At 40.8% G+C, this 23,892-nt stretch overlaps 1 protein-coding gene across 1 annotated transcript in view; it reads right to left on the bottom strand.

Annotated features, from left to right (window-relative positions):
• The window catches only part of LOC134601015 (chloride anion exchanger-like), a 60,569-nt gene extending 36,881 nt beyond the window's left edge, over positions 1 to 23,688 (bottom strand). Inside the window, exons 1-3 of the mRNA XM_063445430.1 lie at positions 23,635 to 23,688; positions 22,183 to 22,331; positions 164 to 303 (exon numbers count right to left, since the gene is read on the bottom strand). Of these exons, the coding sequence (XP_063301500.1) occupies positions 164 to 303; positions 22,183 to 22,316 (274 nt within the window). The 5' untranslated portion in view covers positions 22,317 to 22,331; positions 23,635 to 23,688. The remainder of the gene's footprint in view (positions 1 to 163; positions 304 to 22,182; positions 22,332 to 23,634) is intronic.
• Positions 23,689 to 23,892: the final 204 nt, after the last annotated feature.

Below are 23,892 nucleotides of genomic sequence, written 5' to 3'. Positions count from 1 at the left end.
ACAGTAACAGTACAGCATGTAAAAATAGCAAACTGACTGGACCATAATCCAGTTAAGAAGCTTAAAGTACTAAATTGTTTTATTAATGATTCTTATGGTGACATTAAAAGAGAAAGACAGACTTTCCAGGCATGCATAAGACAACATATGTGGAATAACTCACCTTGAAGCACAGCCACAAGTCCTGTGGTAACACCCGAGATGATATCGCTTAGAATCCATTCCTTAAAAGCATACGGAGGTAGCCAGGATGCAATTGGCAAACATGTTAACGCAATTCCCTTTGCTTTTTGTGCTGAACACCTAAAAGGAATTCAATAAGATTGCTAAATGTAGTTTATTCAGCTCACTGGACACTTGCCATTTAATACTTGATCCCAGATTTAAGTGCAAGTAGAGTTGTGGAGAACTGCAGTGAAGATAAAGATTTAGGAAGATAAACAATCCTGAATCTTCTGCCCAGGCCAGTATGCAGTCCTAAGCCCACAAGCTGGCATTATACAAAAAAAAATTTAAAAAAATGTCGTAAAATTAATTCTTCCAGTTCTCTGAAATCCAGATGTAAAAAATTATTTACAGTGCTCTGGAATCCAGTTGTAGAGAAGAATACACCCAAGCAAACATCACTACCAAGATGGCATGAGAGTAAGCCTTAGCTTGGGGCAAATAGAGCAACTGAAAAGGAGAAACAAAATGAACTAGGAGCAAAATCTGGAACTGGTGTCCAGAGGCATAGCAGTGGCTATGCTAAAGCCATAGAAAAATAGGTTCAGTACACCATACAATAAAGACAGATTCATGATATTACCCTGACCATCACGTGAGCGTGATGATGTAGTGCATCATGTTCAATATGTCAATATACTATTCAAACTATTTTTTTTAGCACTAAGGCATCTGTTTCATACGAAAATTAAGACGCTAGATCAAAAAGTATATATATATATATCTACACTGAACAAAATTATAAATGCAACACTTTTGTTTTTGCCCCCATTTTTCATGAGCTGAACTCAAAGATCTAAGACTTTTTCTATGTACACAAAATACCTATTTCTCCCAAATATTGTTCACAAATCTGTCTAAATCTGTGTTAGTGAGCACTTCTCCTTTGTCCAGATAATCCATCCACCTCACAGGTGTGGCATATCAAGATGATGATTAGTCAGCATGATTATTGCACAAGTGTGCCTTAGGCTGGCCACAATAAAAGGCCACACTAAAATGTGCAGTTTTATCACACAGCAAAATGCCACAGATGTCGCAAGTTTTGAGGGAGCATGCAACTGGCATTCTGACTGCAGGAATGTCCACCAGAGCTGTTGCCCGTGAATTGAATGTTCATTTCTCAACCAAAGCCGTTTCAGAGAATTTGGCAGTACATCCAACCGGCCTCACAACCACAGACTATGAGTAACCACACCAACCCAGGACCTCCACATCCAGCATCTTCACCTCCAAGATCATCTGAGACCAGCCACCCGGACAGCTGCTGCAACGATCGGTTTGCATAACCAAAGAATTTCTTCACAAACTGTCAGGAACCATTTCAGGAAAGCTCATCTGCATGATCATCGTCCTCATCAGGTTGTTGACCTGACTGCAGTTTGTCGTAACTGACTTGAATGGGCAAATGCTCACATTCGATGGTGTCTGGCACTTTGGAGAGGTGTACTCTTCACGGATGAATCCCGGTTTTCAGTGTACAGGGCAGATGGCAGACAGTGTGTATGGCATTGTGTGGGTGAGCGGTTTGCTGATGTCAACATTGTAGATCAAGTGGCCCATGGTGGCGGTGGGGTTATGGTATGGGTAGGCGTATGTTAGGGACAACAAATACAGGTGCATTTTATTGATGGCATTTTGAATGCACAGAGATACCGTGATGAGATCCTGAGGCCCATTGTTGTGCCATTCATCCATGACCATCACCTCATGTTGCAGCATAATACATGCCGGGCCCCATGTTGCAAAGATCTGTACACAATTCCTGGAAGCTGAAAACATCCCAGTTCTTGCATGGCCAGCATACTCACTGTACATGTCAACCAATGAGCATGTTTGGGATGCTCTGGATTGGCGTATACAACAGCGTGTTCCAGGTCCTGCCAATATCCAGCAACTTCGCATAGCCATTGAAGAGGAGTGGACCAACATTCCACAGGCCACAATCAACAACCTGATCAACTCTATGCGAAGGAGATGTGCTGCACTGCGTGAGGCGAATGGTGGTCACACTAGATACTGACTGGTTTTCGGACCCTTCCAGATCCCCCAATACAGTAAAACTGCCCATTTTAGAGTGACCTGTTAATGTGGCCAGTCTAAGGAACACCTGTGCAATAATCATGCAGTATCTTGATATGCCACACCTGTGAGGTGGATGGATTATCTCGGCAAAGGAGAAGGAGATTTAGACAGATTTTTGAACGATATTTGAGAGAAATAGGCCTTTTGTGTACATAGAAAAAGTCTTAGATCTTTGAGTTCAGCCCATGAAAAATGGGGGCAAAAACAAAAGTGTTGCATTTATAATTTTGTTCAGTGTGTGTATATATATATATATATATATATATATACGTATATATATGTATATGAAAACATCCCAGTTTTCATATACATATATAACAAGCTTTCGGGAGAACCTCCCTTTCTCAAGTCTGAAGCATTTTCTGAGCAAGACGACACATACAATTCAAAGATGAGTTGTGATACAGGGGTTAAAGCGACATGAGTGCAGATAAGACACAGGTTTGATAGAAAATAGACAACATTCTTACAGAGGGTCATAAATATCTTTCTGAAGATTAGAGTGAGTGGGGAGAGGGAGAAAAAACAAACAAGCAGACAATGTAGATGGTACACTATACATACACACATACACATATATTTATATATATATATATATATATATATATATATATATATATGCAAACACATAAACACATGAACACATATACATACATGCACATGAACTTATATACAGAAATATAAATGCACAGTCACATATATAAGCATACATGCATAAGAGTATGGAAAAGCATAAGTCTACACATAGTACTATGTATATTGATAGAATAAACCTATTGGAATGCGCTTTAAAGTGTTGATACATATGACAGAACAGTAAGATAATGTGGGGGGAATGTTATATATAAAAGTAGAGATTGTAGCTGTATTAGTCCAGTGATGTAGATGTAAAAAAAACAGCTAAAATGTATAAAATGTATCTTGTAATACCTTTTTTATTGGACTAACAGATTTTTTTAATGACAAGCTTTCGGGAGAACCTCCCTTTCTCAAGTCTGAAGCATTTTCTGAGCAAGACGACACATACAATTCAAAGATGAGTTGTGATACAGGGGTTAAAGCGACATGAGTGCAGATAAGACACAGGTTTGATAGAAAATAGACAACATTCTTACAGAGGGTCATAAATATCTTTCTGAAGATTAGAGTGAGTGGGGAGAGGGAGAAAAAACAAACAAGCAGACAATGTAGATGGTACACTATACATACACACATACACATATATTTATATATATATATATATATATATATATATATATATGCAAACACATAAACACATGAACACATATACATACATGCACATGAACTTATATACAGAAATATAAATGCACAGTCACATATATAAGCATACATGCATAAGAGTATGGAAAAGCATAAGTCTACACATAGTACTATGTATATTGATAGAATAAACCTATTGGAATGCGCTTTAAAGTGTTGATACATATGACAGAACAGTAAGATAATGTGGGGGGAATGTTATATATAAAAGTAGAGATTGTAGCTGTATTAGTCCAGTGATGTAGATGTAAAAAAAACAGCTAAAATGTATAAAATGTATCTTGTAATACCTTTTTTATTGGACTAACAGATTTTTTTAATGACAAGCTTTCGGGAGAACCTCCCTTTCTCAAGTCTGAAGCATTTTCTGAGCAAGACGACACATACAATTCAAAGATGAGTTGTGATACAGGGGTTAAAGCGACATGAGTGCAGATAAGACACAGGTTTGATAGAAAATAGACAACATTCTTACAGAGGGTCATAAATATCTTTCTGAAGATTAGAGTGAGTGGGGAGAGGGAGAAAAAACAAACAAGCAGACAATGTAGATGGTACACTATACATACACACATACACATATATTTATATATATATATATATATATATATATATATATGCAAACACATAAACACATGAACACATATACATACATGCACATGAACTTATATACAGAAATATAAATGCACAGTCACATATATAAGCATACATGCATAAGAGTATGGAAAAGCATAAGTCTACACATAGTACTATGTATATTGATAGAATAAACCTATTGGAATGCGCTTTAAAGTGTTGATACATATGACAGAACAGTAAGATAATGTGGGGGGAATGTTCATGTAAAGTGTTGGTAGTTGGACAGGAAACCCAAATCTATATTTAGTCCTCTATTCTTGCTGCTAAACAATTTGATAATTCTTGCTTCAAAAGTTTTTTTGATTTTTAGGTCCTTCATTGAGTGGCCAGGCTGGGTAAAGTGGTGCCCCACAGGAGTGCAGTATGATTCTTCATTCTGCCATTTAATTGCTGGGTGGTTTCCCCAATGTATCATCCTAGGTGGCATTTGGTGCATTGAATCATGTATACCACATTGCTGGATGTGCAGGAGTATGAACGTTTAATGCTGTAGGTTTTATTGTGTTGTCTCTGCATATGTGGTGACACCGTTTGCAGTGAGATTTTTTGCATTGACTGGTCCCATTTTCTTTATTCTTCCCTGCTTCCTGTTGATTCATTTTTGTTGGAGGTTTGGTGGTTGTCTGAAGGCCAAAATGGGTGTTACAGAGAAAAAAATTTTCAGAGTCTCATCTTCTGTTAGCATTGGTTGTAGGTCTTTAATGATTTTCCGTATTTCCTCAAGAGCTGGGTTGTAGGTGACCACAAGTGGCACTTGTGTAGATATTTTTTTCTCTCTGTACTGTAGCAGGCACGTGCGTGGAGTTTTTACAGCAGAGTTGATTTGTTTGGTAATAGTCTTTTCCTGGACATTTCCTATTGAGTGTTTATCTGATTTTCTTAATTAGTGTTTTATATGTTATTTTATATATGTATTTTTTTTAGTTATAATAGATATGTCATATAATTACCCGTTTTAGCAACAGCTATTATATATTTTTCTGCATTTCCTGCAAGTCATCTCCTGGTACGTTTAGGATTTTTAATTCTTATTTTATTCATTAGATTTCAAGCTAGTATGAGGGCATTTTTATACTAGTCGAGATTGTTTGTAGATTTGCAATATATTTTCATTTCAATTCATATTTAATTGTATGGATAGATACCCATTCATTTAGTCCCTGCACAAACCTTTGTTTTCCTCTCTAACAGGCCAGGGTGCATACTGGAGTGACCCTTGGGTAGCAGCTAGGAACCTTGCAATGTCGGATAAATCCTTATGGATCTCGGCTCCCAAGGTGGACGCGACAGTAGTCAGACTAGCCAAGAAGACCACCTTGCCTCTGGACGACTCTGGCTCTTTGAGAGAACCTATAGAGAAAAGGATGGATACTAATCTTTACAAGGCCTACGTGGCAGCAGGAGCTAGTCTGCACCCAGCAGCTGCCTTAACTTCAGTTTCCAGGGCCCTTAAGCAATGGGCAGAGGATCTGGAAGCTGACATCAAGGATGGAGTCAGTAGATCATGTCTCATCAGAGCTGTAGAAGACATTAGTCTTGCGGCAGATTTTTGCTCCGATGCCTCTGTGGATCTGGTACGCTCTATAGCTAGGTCCATGGCCCTCAATGTTGCTGGCTGTAGAGCACTCTGGCTTAAGGCCTGGGATGCAGACACCACATCCAAGAATAGTCTCTGCTCACTACCTTTTCAGGGTGACATGCTTTTCAGACGTCAGCTGGATGAGTGTATCAAAAAGGCTGCAGAAGGCAGTAAAGCCTTATTGACATGTAACAGGAGCAATAGAAGATCCTCTAATGCTGACAGGAGGTCATTCAGAGACTCAAGGCAATACAGACCTAGATGACAGTCCTTACAGAGCCAGCCATAGAAGGCCGGTCAATCCTCTCATAGAGGTGGTAGGGGCAGAGGGTCTGACTGCTTCCAGGCTCAGTCTCCAGGAATAGGCGCCAGATTGCTTCATTTCTTGGCTAGAATAAGAGGAGACACCTCCTTCAGGAAAATTTTTCAGGTCCTCATTTCCAGAAAATAGAATTCATAGATTCTCTGTCCCGACAATTGATGATCTGCCAAGTTCCAGAGAAGAACGATTTCAGGGATTCTACTCAAGGCTTTTTCTTGCCCCAAAAGGCAAATATGCATGGAGGCCAAGCCTGAATTTGTCCATCCTCAATACCTTTCTGTGTGCCAGATGATCCAGGATGGAATCATTAGCCTCCATCATCCAGGCAGTATCTCCAGGTGATTAATTTCCATCGATCTCAAGGATGCCTCTTTCCACATCCCAATCGCCGGTGTACATCAAAGGTTCCTGAGGTTCTGTCTGAACAACAAACACTGGCAGTTGAGGGCCCTTCCATTTGGCTAAGCTCAGCACCCAGGGTGTTCTCCAAAGTCCTAGTTTCCCTGATTGCAGAAATCAGAAAGAAGGGTATCTTCATTTTCCACTACTTGGATGACATCTTGATATTGGCAAAGAATTACCCATCAATGTTTGCCCATCGAGACATCCCAGATCGATCTTGGAGAACCATGGTTGGGTTCTGAATTTACAGAAGAGTCAACTCCAACCCAGTCAACAGATGATCTATCTGGGAGCCTGGTTCGATACAAATCTAGGGTTTGTCCGTCTATCAGAAGACAGAAGATATCAGCTGAAAGAGAAATTGGGGAGAATACTTTGTCTTCGCAAGATCACTGCAAGAGCTTACATGAGCATCCTTGGGTCCCTTTCATCTACTATAGGCCTTACCCGATGGGCTCAATGGCATCTCCAGATCCCTCAAAGATCTTCCTGACCCAGTACAAGCATCTGGATTTGAATCAGCCCATTCATCATACATCCAAAGTAAAGGAAGCTCTCAGATGGGGGCTCTCAAAGGCAAACCTGACCAAAGGTTTTTCCCTGGGAGATATACCTTGTATGGTAGTCACAACGGATGCATGCCAAACAGGATGGGGTGCCCATCTGAACCAGATATACCTTCAAGGGAAATGGCCTGTATCCCTCCGAGGAGCATCTTCCAACTATCTGGAACTGAGTTCCAGATAGTTGGAACTCAGTTCCAGATAGTTGGAAGATGCTTCTCGGAGGTTTTGCAGGCCTTGCATCACCTAAAGTCAAGAATCCGACATCATTGGGTGAAAGTACAGGTGGACAACATTGCAGTGGTGGCATACGTGAACAACCAAGGAGGTACTCTCAGTCCAAGGATGATAAGTATCATGGTTCCTCTCATGAAATGGGCACAAAAATACCTTCTGGGGATATGTGCAATTTACCTTCCAGGTTCCATGAACACCAAGGCAGATTTCCTGAGCAGACGCAAAATCTTGCCAGGAGAATGGTGTCTAGCAAAATGGGCCTTTCACAAGTTGGTTCACAGATGGGGTCTTCCAGAGATCAACATGATGGCCAACTTCCAGAACAGACAGGTTTAGAGGTTTTTGTCCAGGGAACATCATCCCCTAGTGGAAGGTTGGGATGCCCTCAGCTGTTCATGGAATTTCCAGACGGGGTATGTGTAACGGATCGCCTGGCACCCCGACTGGGTACCTCCGTTGAAAGATGCTCCTAGCGCTTCCAGAGGACTCCAAGCACTCCACCAGACACCATAAGCACCGCAGGCTGCAGCTATCTCCCATCAGAACGAAGCAGGAACAAGCTCTTACAAGAGCTCAGTGATTATAGCAAGGGAATATGCCTAGCATAGCAATCCCTTGTAGCAGATTCCCCCAATAAGAGACAGGACTCAAGTTGAGGGTAAAAATAGAACTCTCTGGCTGCTAGCTTGCAGCCCTTTTTATTCACAATCCACAAAACCTAGTACTGCTCACAGGGTTTTGCAGAACAACCAATAAACACATTACAACACATACAATGCAAGTACAGCAGCCAATCAGACACAATGGGACAATAGAAACACACCCAGCATATTCCTCCCCTCTGCTTAGGAGATAATTGAGTCAATTACTGTATCTACTCAATTATCTCCAAGCTGAAAAGTTACACTTTTTATACATTTTTATAACTTTGTGAGTTAACATCGTACATACATAAAACTTATATTATTTTAACCAGTATAACTTGGGGACAAACATATCCAAAATTCACTTGAATAGGTTCAGGGGTTTAACGGTTAGGTCGAAGTCCTTTGTTTTCACTTGCAAGCATGGCTTTTCCTTGTCCCTGGGACAACACCCTGCTGGAGAACAATGGATCCGGGGGAGGGGAAGAGGAAGTGTCCAAAAAGTTTCAGTATGTCCATACACTGTTTTTAAAAGGCCAGCACAGTACAATAAAAGTCCATTCACTGTGCTTAAAGGGCCAGTAGCCGCACGATAAAACACAGTATGCCCAAATACCGTGCATAAAGGGCCAAATCGCCCAGGGACCGTAGTCACACGGTAAGAGGCGGGCAAGCAGCCCCCTCCAAAACACAGTGGCGAAGTGGCTTTCGCTACATATCTTCCCATTCGGGGGTAGACTAACCAGGTACCTGACCTTCTGCCGGTCAGTACCTAGATTAGTCGGGCAGCCCACCCATAAAACAAAATTAGCAGAGTAGCCCACCCACAAAACAAATTTAGCAGTGTAGCCCCCCCACAATAAAGAATTCACAGAATGGCCCACCCACGGTACATAGTTCACAGAGGGTCTAACCCACAAAACAAATTTAGCAGTGTAGCTCCCCCACAATAAAGAATTCACAGAATAGCCCCCCAACAATAAGTCATACTGGCCTGTAGGTCCCAAGTTGTGGGGTGAAACTGTGGCACCCTCGGCCTTGCTGGGCAAATGGCTGTGAGTACTTGGGGGCCAGATGCCCGATGTGCTCTGCTCCGGGGTCAGAGCTGGGGTAGTCTCAGGGTAAGGAAAAAAGGAAGGACAGAGGCCAGCGGCGCTCTGCCCAGTTGCCAGCTCTTCCGCTGAGGCAGCCTGTAGAAAGTCAGGCTCAGGGGAAGGAAACAAGGGAGGACAGAGGCCAGCGGCGCTCTGCCCAGTTGCCAGCTCTTCTGCTGGGGGGTCAGGGAACAAAGGAGTTGACTGGGGAGGAGAAATATCACTTACCTCCCCCTGGTACTCCGGCTGCTGCTGGGGGGGGAGGTCGATGCTCTCCACTTTCTGTAACTCCAGCTCTAGTTGGGGATCTGGGCCGGTTGCCCAGCATCCCTGTAGGGCCGGTGGAGAGATCTCGGTCCCATCTCCACCTGCCTGCAGGGGGTCCTCCCAGGACCAGTCTATGAGGTCCTCTACCTCGGGTACCTCTGGTTGCTGTTGGGGAGGGAGACCGGTTGTCTCTTCCTCCAATAACACATTCTGCCGCTGGGGAGTGAGACCGACTGTCTCCCCTCCCTGTAAAACATACTGCCGCTGGGGATCTGGGCCGGGTGCCCAGCATCCCTGTAGGGCCGGTAGAGAGACCTCGGTCCCATCTCCACCGGCTACCTCGGTTTCTTCCTCGTCCCACTCTACCTGTGGCTGGAGTTTCTCCCAACGTGCCCACTGGCCTTCCCTCAACGCCCTGTGTTGTAGGTTCCGGGTCACCATGTCCCACACAAACCGCACGTATTTCTCCTCTGGATTGGGTCCGTAAAACTTCAGGCGCAACCCTACCATCGTGCCAAACTCTAGTACGGAGTAGCTATACGCCATGCTTGCTGTAGCCACTGCTGGTTCCATTATGTTGCTGAAGATAGGGACGCTGCACAACTCCACAAGTTACCGGTGTCTCTGAGCTGCTTCTCCTCGCACTAGGACGCCATCCCACCGCTGCCACCAATGTAACGGATCGCCTGGCACCCCGACTGGGTACCTCCGTTGAAAGATGCTCCTAGCGCTTCCAGAGGACTCCAAGCACTCCACCAGACACCATAAGCACCGCAGGCTGCAGCTATCTCCCTTCAGAACGAAGCAGGAACAAGCTCTTACAAGAGCTCAGTGATTATAGCAAGGGAATATGCCTAGCATAGCAATCCCTTGTAGCAGATTCCCCCAATAAGAGACAGGACTCAAGTTGAGGGTAAAAATAGAACTCTCTGGCTGCTAGCTTGCAGCCCTTTTTATTCACAATCCACAAAACCTAGTACTGCTCACAGGGTTTTGCAGAACAACCAATAAACACATTACAACACATACAATGCAAGTACAGCAGCCAATCAGACACAATGGGACAATAGAAACACACCCAGCATATTCCTCCCCTCTGCTTAGGAGATAATTGAGTCAATTACTGTATCTACTCAATTATCTCCAAGCTGAAAAGTTACACTTTTTATACATTTTTATAACTTTGTGAGTTAACATCGTACATACATAAAACTTATATTATTTTAACCAGTATAACTTGGGGACAAACATATCCAAAATTCACTTGAATAGGTTCAGGGGTTTAACGGTTAGGTCGAAGTCCTTTGTTTTCACTTGCAAGCATGGCTTTTCCTTGTCCCTGGGACAACACCCTGCTGGAGAACAATGGATCCGGGGGAGGGGAAGAGGAAGTGTCCAAAAAGTTTCAGTATGTCCATACACTGTTTTTAAAAGGCCAGCACAGTACAATAAAAGTCCATTCACTGTGCTTAAAGGGCCAGTAGCCGCACGATAAAACACAGTATGCCCAAATACCGTGCATAAAGGGCCAAATCGCCCAGGGACCGTAGTCACACGGTAAGAGGCGGGCAAGCAGCCCCCTCCAAAACACAGTGGCGAAGTGGCTTTCGCTACAGTATGTTTTTCCCCTGATTTCCCTTATCTTCACCCTTCTAAGGAGAATTCAATGGGCACTAGACTCTGATGTGACTCTGTTTATGAAGGCTGTCATGCATATCATACCTCCTATCAAGTCCATTTCTCATCCTTGGGACTTGCTACTTGTTCTGTCAGCCTTACAGTGTTCCCCATTTGAACTTATAACAGAGATTCCAGTTGCGTTCCTTACTCTTAAAACATCTCTTCTGGTCCCCTTGACTTCAAGTAGAAGAGTCTCAGAATTGGCAGCACTCTCATCAGACGAGCCTTTCATCTCATTCCAACAGGATAAGGTGATTCTGAGAACAGTTCTAGAGTTCAGGCCTAAATTAGTTTCATAATTTCATATGAACCAAGAGATCATCTTGCCTGCTTTCTTCCCATCTCCTTCGGAGGAGGAGGAGGAACGTTTGTCTCACACCCTGGATGTGATTTGCTGGTTATCGGTCTACCTCGACAGAACTAGCAGCTGGAGGAGATCCTCTAGGTTTTTTATCCTCCCTGAAGGGCATGATAATGGCCTGCAAGCATCTCGTAAGACCATCTCTAGGTGGCTGGTCTCGGCCATTACTAAGGTTTATGAGGCTAAACGTGTTCTGGTTCCTCAAGGTCTGTAAGCCCATTCAACCCGAGCTCTATCCACTTCCTGGGCAGCTGTTGTCTTCTGATCAGATCTGCAAAGCAGTGAAATGGTCATCTCAGAATACCTTTATCCGGCAATATTGACTGGATGTGAGATCCTCTAGAGAGGCTCAATTTGGTTCTGCCATCTTATTGGCTTCTTGAACTTATGTTGTCAATTAATACATTTCAGCCCCCCCCCCCCCCCCCCCCCACAGAGTTGTATAGCTTGGGCAGTGCCCTAGAAAATTGTTTCATACTTTCCTTTCCCGGTAATGGGCCATGGCAGCACTAGGCACCCTCCCTGGTCGTTGGCTTGTTACGAACTAAAGAATTATGGTCATGTGGCCTTTTATGAGCTAAAATTTAGCTAACCCTAGGGTAGTGCTGCCATGGCCATTACCGGGAAAGGAAAATTTTCCTTTATCTAGCCCCACGCATTTATTTAGCACGCAAATGTCCCTGGTGATTTTTAGTTACTTTTATAGCATGTGATGGGAGATTTTGGATTCCATTTACGTGCTAGTAGGTTGTATTTTTACAGTTTCTATTTTTGTAGGCACTGGATTGAGGTGAATATTTTAGTTTACATACAAATTTTGGACATACCAGGGCATACAATTTTTTTGCTGGGATGGGTTTGTGGCTGATAGGGGTGGAAGAATGGAGCTAGATGTCATTAAAGTTTATTTCTATAAAGTCAAATATATATAGGAGAGAGAAGAGTTGGAGGTAGTAGCAATGCAATATCTAGATAAAGTTGAATATCTTGAGAAAGTATTCATAGTTATGCTAATGATCAGCACTGCCCAGGGCTCAAAAAGATTGTAAATTCCACAGACAAACGGTTACTTTTACCCACAAGGTGTTAAATCATTGTATTTTAACATCAGCCTTAAATTGAGGCTACCGTGAAGCAGATATCATTAAGTACACTGCAGCAGATTAACATACCAGACGACATACAGCAAGCCTCTGCTACAGTATCTAATTGCTACAACCTTATAGACACTATATTACACATAGTAATTACTATCAATGCACCAATAAAATTTGAATCTCTAGAGATTGACCTAGCTGGTAATTGCCCAATAGAGCTGAATACCGCTAAGCAATATTTTTGCTGATCACAACTAACCTTTTAGGGTTTATATATATATATACACCATTTGGCTCTATTCTAATCAAGTCCTTATAAAGACTTAGTGGAAAGATTTGTTTCCTTTTGTAGTCTGATATTTTACTGATTTTTAATTTTATTCACAATTTTTGTTTCTTTTTATTTTTGCCTATAATACAGTCCACGTGTTGGGACCTTTTAAAAGATTAAAAGTGATGTTTTAAAATTATCCATATATTACTTTCTCAAAATATTCCACTTTATCTAGATATTGCATTGCTACTACCTCCAACTCTTCTCTCTCCTATATATATTTAAACCTCAAGGGGTTATCCCCCATTAGGAGGTACTAGCGAACTAGCAGGCTCAATTTCTTCTTTTTTCTTTCTCTTTGCTTTTTTCTAGTGACTATAAATTCAAGTTGAACTCTCCTTTTAAGATAATGTTTCTATTAGATCTTTTAAGATATATTTAAACCTCAAGGGGTTATCCCCCATTAGGAGGTACTAGCGAACTAGCAGGCTCAATTTCTTCTTTTTTCTTTCTCTTTGCTTTTTTCTAGTGACTATAAATTCAAGTTGAACTCTCCTTTTAAGATAACTTTTCTATTAGATCTTTTAAGACATCATATAGACATTGTCTTTATTCACGAAAAACATTGGAAAAACACAGACAATAGCCTATGGAAATATCGTAAACACTCATGTTTTCTGGGTAAAAAGAGTGAGGGAGTGGTAATAAATGGAGAGTTTTTTTATATTAATCTGGAAAATTAATGACATCACATTTACCCTAGTGAACCTATAATCACCGTCAGACTTCACATTGGAAATCATTAAAGAATTTTCTTAAGGTTCCCTTATACTGGGTAGAGATCTGAACTGTGTAGGATGTTTTGACCTAGATATAAAAAGGTATTTTAAAGATAGTGTGATCAATAATAGAGCTAAGGTGAAAGCTTTTATGAGAATTATAACTTCAGAATCTCATGTTGACTCAAAAAATTGGTTACATAAGCTGGTCAGACCATGCCCCTGTATTTGTGTCTTTAAAAAATAATCCACATTACAAGATTAGCTCCAAGTGGAGACTGATTGACTCCATTTTATCCTCGAAGATCAGTAAGAAAGTTCTTCTGAAAGCAGGTGAGACTTCCTCTGTAAAAATGATAATAGAGCTGGATCAGATTCTATTTTATGGTGTTCGATTAAGTGTTTTCTTAGGGGTCATTTGATCAAACAGGGAATATATTTTAAAAAGAGGCAAGGTAAATCTTTAGCTGATCTTTATATTCACCTTGCCAATCTGGAGAGTACAAACAAACTATGTCCGTTCTTGTGAAATCCATAGAGAAATAGTAATGAATCAGAAAGAAATTGTTAGGGTAGTCACCGTCACTAGAGGCTGAAGACAGAAACTTTATGTGGGTTCCCAGATTGCTTATATGTTTTAGCCACCATGTGTCCATTATAAGTACAGGGTGTGTAATGTATTTGTTTGTTAGTTGTAGTCCCCCCGCCCCTTTCCTTGTTGTTTTCCCAGAAGGGTGTTGTCCCATTGTTCCAGAGACAACTTTCATTTGTTGTATAGTATTATATGTGTTTTAGTGTGTTCTTGTGCTATGGGAGATAATTGTGTTAGCATGTCTGTGTTTGTTATACAATAGCTATTGTGCAATGGATCTTGGTGTCAGGCAGGCAATTTGATTATGGACTCTTGGCCTAATTCTGTCCAAGACTCCAAGGAGTGGCTTGTATTGTTTTGTTTGATGATCCCCTGTTGTAATTACTCCTATATATACCTGTGTTGTGTTCAATAAACGTAGTTCTTATTCACCCTTCACTAATTCTCGGCTAGTGTTTGGGTGAGACAGCTATACAACTATACATTCTTCAGGAGAGCTTGATCACTTAGAGCTGTAGCACAGGACCCTGTTCTATGGTGGGAATCTCCAGAGAGACTAAAGCGCTATGGGTGTCCCAGTTAAAGCTAGGAAGTGTGCTTGGCGGAGGAACCCAGCCAGGGTACCAGACGGTCCATCACAGAAATTAAGAACTAATTAAAAGAACAGGCTAATAATACATTAGCGTATCTCAAACATAATAGAGTTGGAAGGGATCCAATAAATAAATTAAATGCTCATGAGGGCATGACTTGTCTTTCTTTTCTCCAGATCAGCAGGGCATTTAGATTTTATTATGAATCCTTATATAATTTGCCTGAACCCCAAAAAACAGATCAGGAAATTGCAGAATTTCTTACTCCCTGGAAAATAAATAAATAATTTACTCAGACAGAGATCGCTAATACAATTGGGCACATGAAGAAATGGAAGGTGCTGTACACAGATGTTTTACCAGATTTTACAGCCCACGATTACCCCACTTTTGGAGCGCATCTACGGTGCAATATGCAGACCAGAGGGATTTCCACAAGAAATGCTTGAAGCCACTATCTCACCCAGTTAAAAAACAGGTAGAGATCTCACCAGTGTAACCAGCTAGAGATCAACTTCACTAATTAACCTAGATATAAAAATATTTTCTAAGATCTAAGGTTAAAATTAATCATTTTAGATCTAATACACCCATATCAAATTGTATTGTAGTTAGCAGATCAGGGGAGGACAACACCCACAGGCTCATTATTATTATTATTATTATTATTATTATTATTATTATAATATTTACATAGCACCAACAAATTCCAAAGTGCTTTTCAATGGGTGGACTAACAAACATGTATTTGTAACCAGAAAAGTTTGATGCACAGGAACAGAGGGGTTAAGGTTCCGTGCTCAATGAGCTTACATGCTAGAGGGAGTGGGGTAAAGTGACACAAAAGGTAAGGGAAGTGTAGGTAGGTAGATTGGTAGAAGATGAAATCCATCTCAAGAAAATTCATTGATCATTATGGCCCTAAGAGCCAAAAAGGAGTTTGATCGAGTAAACTGGAGATTCCTAAGACAAATTCTGCGGGTATTTGGACTCATGGGTCATTTTGCAGAGCGGACTATGGCGCTGTATACAGTTCCTAGCACTAAGATTACTGGCCCCTTTCTTAGCTCTATGATCCTGGAAATTCAAAATGGCACCTGTCAGGGTTTCCCGCTAGCCCCCCTTCTTTATGTCCTTACAATTGAAACATTGACGGCCTCATACAGAACTGGTTGGCCGACAAGACAATTTAGTCTTCCTATATGCAGAGGGCGTATTATTGACATTGTCCACCCCGGCTCTTCTTTTTTTGTTTTAAAAATATTGCAGATGTTTAGTCTGTTCTCTAATTATAAACTTACATTTTCCCAACTTTTATGCAATTTGCAATTTTATACATCTGATTCTGAACTTCAGATTCTAAAAGAATATGAAACACTGAATTGGTCTTACAAGGAGGTACAATACTTGGTAATCAGGCTCTGCTCATATTCCAAGAGCATGATGTCTAGAAATTTTCCGACCTGATCACAGATCTCAAAGAAACTATTTCTCAATGAAAGGGCATGGAGATCTCATGGCTTGGACTAATAAACACACTTAAAGCATATTTGGTTCTCAAGATCTTATACCTTTTCAGAGCTATTCCAATCCCAGTTCTCTTTAATATAATTAAGGAGATTGAGATATTTTTTTTCAACATATGTCTCGGAATCCAGTAAACTAACAATTCCTGGTATTACACATAAAAGAAAGATGGCCTGGGTAACCCAGACTTACATAAAATCCACGAAGCTTGTATGCTTTCTCATTGATTTATGTTAAACATAAAAATAAATACAAATCTGGGGTGGTATAATTTAGAAAGGAGCAAATGTTGGGGACTTGATCCTTACCTATTTCCAGGGCCGTTTTTAAGGAGGGGCAAAAGGGGCAGCTGCCCTGGGCCCAGTTACTCCTGGGGGCCCTAAGGCAGCTGCCCCATGGGCCCCCTGCAGCACCTGAGGTAATCAGGGGCCCCGGCCCTTTAATACTGCTCTGGACCTGGCCCCTGTAATATGTGGGTTGGCTGAATACATACTCACAGCTAGCCCCCTGCACACACTGCCCTGTGATCCCTTTTCTTCTCGTGGCATGCTGGGAGGAAGTGAGGTCAGATCGCCTCCTCCTCAGTGCCGCTGGGGAGGAGGCACACACCACATGGAGGCATTGTGGGGGAGAGGGACTGAGAAAGCTGATGGCAGACTCCCATCAGCCTTGGCCAGCAAGCTCCCACTGGACCCCAGGGAAGCCACCCCTCTGTACCCAAAAGGTAAGGAGACAGGAGGGTGGCTAAATATTGTTTGGTTTTTGTTTTGCTTATTTCTGATATCACTTTTATTCAAGTGTTGGTGTTTGTAATGTAACACACAGGGAATAAGTACATGTTCAAAATCCTAGAAGAACCTGGCAGTTCCCTATTAAATATAAATGTAAAAAGTATGTATTTTAACATATTATTGCATCAAGTGTTATCAAAGGCTGTACACCATTTCCAAATGTCACTTTTGCCAAATTCTGGACCAGGGTATGTAAGAACAGAGTTGAGACATTATATTGGCCAAGGTTGCTGGGAGTTGCTGTCCAAGAGCTGCTAGAAGGCAGATATTAAAATATGTAAATGTACACATATGTGTGTGTGTGTGTGTGTGTGTGTGTGTATCTGGCTGTGTTTGTGTCAGTGTGTGTATCTGGCTGTGTTTGTCTGTGTGTCAGTGTTTCTGTGTGTATGTATACCTGTGTATGTGTACCTGTGTGTGTGTGTATGCATGTGTCGGTGTGTGTAAGTGTGCATCTGAGTGTGTGGTAATGCATACATCCCAGCATTATAATGCCAACACAAATACACTCCTATATTCCATCTCTAGCACTGTATACATATACACCCCTGCATTTATACCTTTATGTATGTGTGTATCTGAGTGTGTGTGTACATACCTGTGTGTGTGTGTGTGTGTGTGTGTGTATCTCTGTGTGTGGATGTGCCAGTGTGTGTGTGTATCAAAGTGCTTGTATCTGTTTGTCAAAGGGTGTGTATATGAGTGTGTGTGTATGTATGTGCCAGTATGTGTCAAGGTGTGAGCATGTGTCAGTGTGCTTATGTGTGTTTCTGCGTGTTAATGTGTGTATGTATATGTGTTATAGAAATCACACAACATGCAAACAGACCCCTGCAAACACAAACATTACATACAAGCACACCAGTTTGCTGAAACACCAATACTACACACAAATGTACATATGCATTTAAAACACAACACTACATCCAAACACCACCCTGCATGTAAATACAAACATTACATGCAAACACATTCCTGTATTAAAACGATAAATGTATATACAAACACCAACTCTACACACAAAAGTACACCTGCATTTAAAAGCCAACACTACAGACAATCACACATCCCTGCATTCAAACGCAAACACTACACACAAGTACACCACTGCATTCCAATGGTAACAGTACATACAAATACACCCCTACATGCACACATGCACTCTATACAATAACATGCTGACATTCAATTGCACAAACACAGCTCAAAAATACAACCCTGCAAGGATGGTAGATACCCAGCTGGCATAGCATCGCAGGAGTTGTATGACAGATGGGGATCTATCTTTTCTTTACTCTTGTGCTACAGGGCAGGCCTGAATTTTTTTTTTTTTTTTGCACCAAGGCACTCTCTACAGTAGTTTCGCCTCTAGGTTGGGGTGGAGGGAGTGATTGCATGCCCAGGGGGCCCAAGCAGATGCTTGCCCATGGTCCAATCAATATTAAAGACGGCCCTGCCTATTTCTTTGGTTGGCCCCTAAACATTTTAGACAACTCAATATTTCTAATCAGATATTGGGGGGGGGGGGGGGGTTGATGATATGGAATTTCAAATTTAGAGGGATGGGTTGGAAGCTGTATACATCAAACTATATCACTAGTGCTAGACATATTTCATCCCTCTCTATATATATAGAAAATCTGAACATTTCACATTGGCAATCACATGATATACAAATATTGTTAGATCTTTATGATAATGATTTATTAAACTCTTTTACCGACATGCAGGAAAAATATAATCTGTCTCCTCGTCAGATATTTAGCTGTATTAGGATAATATGTTTTCTTTCTTTAGACCTTGCCTTAGAGCCAGCTACAATTGGTAAAATCATTGACAAAGGAACAGTTTTAAAGTGAATAGAAAACTTGGCCTCACTAGTGCCATGCATAGTATCAATTTACATGAGCAATATTTGAAACTTATGCAAAGGTGGTATATGGTTCCTTCTTGTCATTCAAAGTTTTACTCAAACTCAGGGAGCCGTTGCTGGTGATGCCAAAAATGTGCCTCCACACAAATACATATTAGGTAAGAATGCCTGAGTCTTGCTCTCCTTAAAAAATCTATAGCACAACAGATTGCAGATCTGTTTTCTTTAGCATATAGTTGGTTTCTTTTTTGTATTAATCTTTCCGTAACTGACAAGCACAATAAATATGTTTGTATTAATATCTTTGCAGCAGTAAAAATGTACTTAGTCAGATACTGGAAAAACTTATCTGTTCCAACAAGGGCGGAATTAAAAACTCAAATAAATTTTCAGACAACCGCAGAAAAATAAGTATTCTAGACTTAGCCTTACCCTGTGAATGAAATAAATTTCATGAATTTTCTTTCCCCCGAGGGCCATCACTAACATTTATAAACTCTGTACTTGTGGTACTGCCCAAAGTCCGTCTGAAATGATTTCTTTTATAGTCTTTGATATATCCTTGTAGTATGTTTGTATGTTTTTTCTCTTCAATATGTTAATTATTTTAAATACTAACTTGTGGATATTTGTTTTTTGCACTATCGGCTATAGGTGTAAGTAAATGCTGGGTATGTTGAGATTTGTTACATTCATCATTTGTATGTTTTTAAATGTTACAGAAAATGAAAAAAGATATTTAAAAAATAAATAAATAAATACAGGTCCTATCTATAGGTTAACAAGCAAACAGGCACTTAACATTAGCAAACTAATCAGGAATTAGGGAAAGGTCTAATCCTAACAAGTTTATTTACTAAAGTAAGAATTTAAATTTCACGTCAAAGCTTTCAGCTTAACTGGAAGCAGATATGACTTAAATAATTTTTCCATTTCAAGTATTTTACCCTTAAATTTCAAATGCACTTGGAATTCTTACTTTAATAAATAAATCTGCCAGTATTCTAGAATCAGGATACATCAGGATATTTAAGTACACTTCAGGGCTGGTTCTGGTGTCTCTAGCCTATCCTTGCATGGTGAGCACATTGCTACCTAAGAACACCTCAACTGGCAGTCACTCAGACAGTAACTAGAGGTGCTTCCTAGTCTAGTGCTGCACAATGTGCAAGCACTGGTGTTCAGCATCTCCACTCTCTGCATGGAAGCGCTGAACATGATTCAATTCGACTCTACTAGGATGTGCTGATTGGCTCAGCGCAGCATTTTGTAGCACAAGCACAATAGCCTATGGGAAAGCATTGAATTGGCTGAGGTCATCAAGATTAGGGATGTGCATGGGAAAAAAATTTGGTTCGGTTCAGCACTTCCGAAATTCGGGACTTTGGCAATTCGGGACTTCGGCAATTCGGGACTTTGGCATTTCGGCACTTCGGAACCTCGGCACTTCAGGATTACAGCTATTTGGGATTTCGGCAATTCTCTAACTCTAAACCCTAACCCTAACCCTACCCCCAACCCTAATCCTACCTCTAACTCCAACCCCAACCCTAACTCTATCCCTAACCCTACCCCTACCCTTAACCCTAACTCCAACCCCACCCCTAACCCTACCCCTAACCTTACCACCACCCCTTACTGCACCCCTAAATCCAACCCCTACCCCAACCCTAACCCTACCCCTAATCCTACACTCAACCCTACCCCTAACCCTACCCCTAACCCCAACCCTACCCCTAACCCTACCCCAACCCTAAACCTACCCTTAACCCTAATGCTACCCCAATCCTAACCCCTACCCTAACCACCACAGCCACTTACACATCTATCATTTTGCCGCTTTATAAATCCCTGGTTAGACCACATCTTAAAAATGCTGTGCAATTTTGGCACCTGTTCTAAAGAAGGATATTATGGCACTAGAAAAAGTGCAGAGGCAGGCTACAAAATTAATAAAAGGAATGGAACATATCAGCTATGAAGAAAGGTTAACAAATTTAAACCTCTTTAGTTTAGAAAAACATCGCCTGAGAGGGGATATGATAACTTTATACAAATATATTCGGGGCCAATACAAACCATTGTGTGGAAATGTATTCACGAACTGGACTTTACATAGGACATGAGGTCATGCGTTTAGACTGGAAGAAAGAAGATTTCATCTAAGGCAAAGAAAAGTTTATTTTTTACTGTAAGAACAAGGATGTGGAATTCTCTGCCTGAAGAAGTGGTTTTATCAGAGTCCATACAGATGTTCAAACAGCAGCTAGATGCATACTTGCAAAAACAGAATATTCAAGGATATCATTTTTCAATATAGGGTAATAGCTTCTTGATCCAAGAAATTGGAAGTGCTTAAAATTGGGGCTTTTGCCTTCTTTTGAATCAAGAGCAAAAAACAAAAGTTAGGAAGGCTGAACTTGATGGACATAAGTCTCTTTTCAGCTATGTAACTATATCTAGGGTAAGGGCTAGGGTTAGAGGTAGGGTTAGGGGTAGGGTTAGAGTTGGGGGCACGGTTAGGGGTAGGGTTATGAGAAGTGTTAGGGTTGGGGTTAGGGTTATTGGTAGGGTCAAGGTTAGGGGTTATGGGTAGGGTTAGGGGTAAGGTTAGGGGTTATCGGTAGGTTAGGGTTAGATTCCTGTCATTATTCCCGTAATTTTCCCTCCCTCTCTTGTTTTGCCACTTTTCAGGAAGCATCAGAACGTCCGAACTGTCAAAATTCATCCGAATGTACATCTGGAACTAAACAAATTGCACATGTCTAATCAAGATTTATTATCTCAGGCATGGAGGCGGTGCCAGGTAGGGCTAGCCTCGGTGAGGCCAGCGCAAGGTTTGGAGAAAAGTTATAAAAAACACCTTTCCCATGCAATCGGACAGAGTCCAGTGACCTCAATGTTTAGCTAAACACTACAGTGTAAGAAATACATTCCTGCTACTATAGTTTACATTCCTGATACTATAGTATTCTTGAAGAATATTTTCCACTTGGCTACTTTAGCCTAACATTATAATTCCTGTTTAGTATACAACCCAGAAAAAAGAAAGGTTAAAATAAGTGGCTGCATTTTAATTAATGCTTATTATATATCAACTGGTTTGGAAATCCAAACTGTGCAAGAATCTTGCTAGCCCTTCATTAAAAATGTACAACACCTTATACAAACTTCTTTCTTCTAAGCGTAAATGGTTAATCTTTATGTCACTTCTCCCTAGTCTTGAAGTGCTGAAACTATAATATCTACAAAATATAATCATGATATTTCTCCTTACCCACATATTCGCTTAAAGTGGTCTAAAACAGTTGTATGGCGCCTGTCCACTATTTCATGATCTGCGCTGAAGGAGTCTTCAGAATAAATTGGTCTTTCCACCACATATTTATTCTCCACAACAAAGTCAGTCATTATATCAAAATGTTTCTGTTGGGACAGAAACTTTATATTTAGTCAGCATAATTTTATGTCATACAAATATAATAAAACATTCACTTTTTTAACTCCCAGAAGGGAAAGGCAAATTGTATCATGGGTGGGCAACCTTCAGCCCTCCAGATGTTGTGGACTATATATCCCATAATGTTTTTACAGCCTAAATGCTGGAAAAGCATCAGGAGAAATGTAGTCCAGAACATCTAGAGGGCCGAACGTTGCCTACCCCTGTGTTTGATATCATGACGGTCCTAGCAGGCGGTCTGTCATGAAGGAGGTTAAAGGGACACTATAATCACCAGAACAACTACAGCTTATTGAATTTGTTCTGGTGAGTAGAATCATTACCTTCAGGCTTTTTGCTGTAAACACTGTCTTTTCAGAGAAAATGCAGTGTTTACATTACAGCCTAGTAATAACTTCACTGGCCACTCCTCAGATAGCTGTTAGAGATCCTTCCTGGGTCATGGCTGCCTAAAATGCATCCAAACATTCAGTATCTCCTCCCTCTGCATGCAGACACTGAACTTTCCTCATAGAGATTCACTGATCCAATTCATCTCTATGAGGAGATGCTGATTGGCCAGGGCTGTGTTTGAATCATGCTGGCTCTGCCCCTGATCTGCCTCTTTGTCAGTCTAAGCCAATCCTATGAGGAAGCACTGTGATTGGATCAGGCTACTACTTCTGATGATGTCAGTAACCTGTTTTTTTTTTTTTTAGGCAAACAGCATGCAGAGTTACAGCTTCTGGCTTGAATACAGTAAGATTTTGCTATATTTATGGAGGCATGGGGGGCCCAGGGGAGCTAGTTGGTGGTTTTTAACACTATAGGGTGAGGAATAAATGTTTGTGTTCCTGACCCTATACTGATCCTTTAAAAGAAATGACTGGGCCGGAAAAAAAATAACATAAATATTTTCTACTTTACTGATTACATAGGAAAAATAATTTATAAACATAATATGATTGAATAATTATTTGATAATAACTTATTAAATAATGTATGCTGATTCTTCTGTTACAACATGTGATTTGCAGGCTTTATTTTTGCACACGTTATTTAAAATTAGGAGTTGTCATTCCCTGATATATAATTATTTCTATTTAAAAGTATTTATAATATTCTGAGAATGAAGTAACATTGATTTTTTGAGGAATTAAAATATATCTACTTGTGTACTTTACTATATAACTGGTGTTCAATGACTTGATCATTTCCCTCCCTACTCAAGATGTGAATGTGCACTATATTGGAATGCAAAACAATTTTGTTAAAACAATCTTAGCTTACCTTTCAGTCTGCTCCTGTACTAGTTTTTACCAGGCACAGTAACAAATTCCTGCATCAGAACTCTGGTCGGTGTGAAATGTTCCTTCACACTGTATTGATGCTTGTGATGTTCAATGAGAATTGTAGTGCCCAGAGGAGGAGCACAGAAGGAGTTCTCCAAAAACCTTGTAAGGTATATTTGTGACCCTAGAAAATAAAATTACCCACTGTATAATTTATCACAGCACAAAATGAGCAGCTGCAAAGAGCACATTCATT

Source organism: Pelobates fuscus, chromosome 3, assembly GCF_036172605.1.
Source record: "Pelobates fuscus isolate aPelFus1 chromosome 3, aPelFus1.pri, whole genome shotgun sequence".
In the NCBI taxonomy this organism is placed as follows: Eukaryota; Metazoa; Chordata; class Amphibia; order Anura; family Pelobatidae; genus Pelobates; species Pelobates fuscus.
Note: the sequence above shows the minus strand (reverse complement) of the source record. Positions and strands in the feature narration are given on the sequence as shown.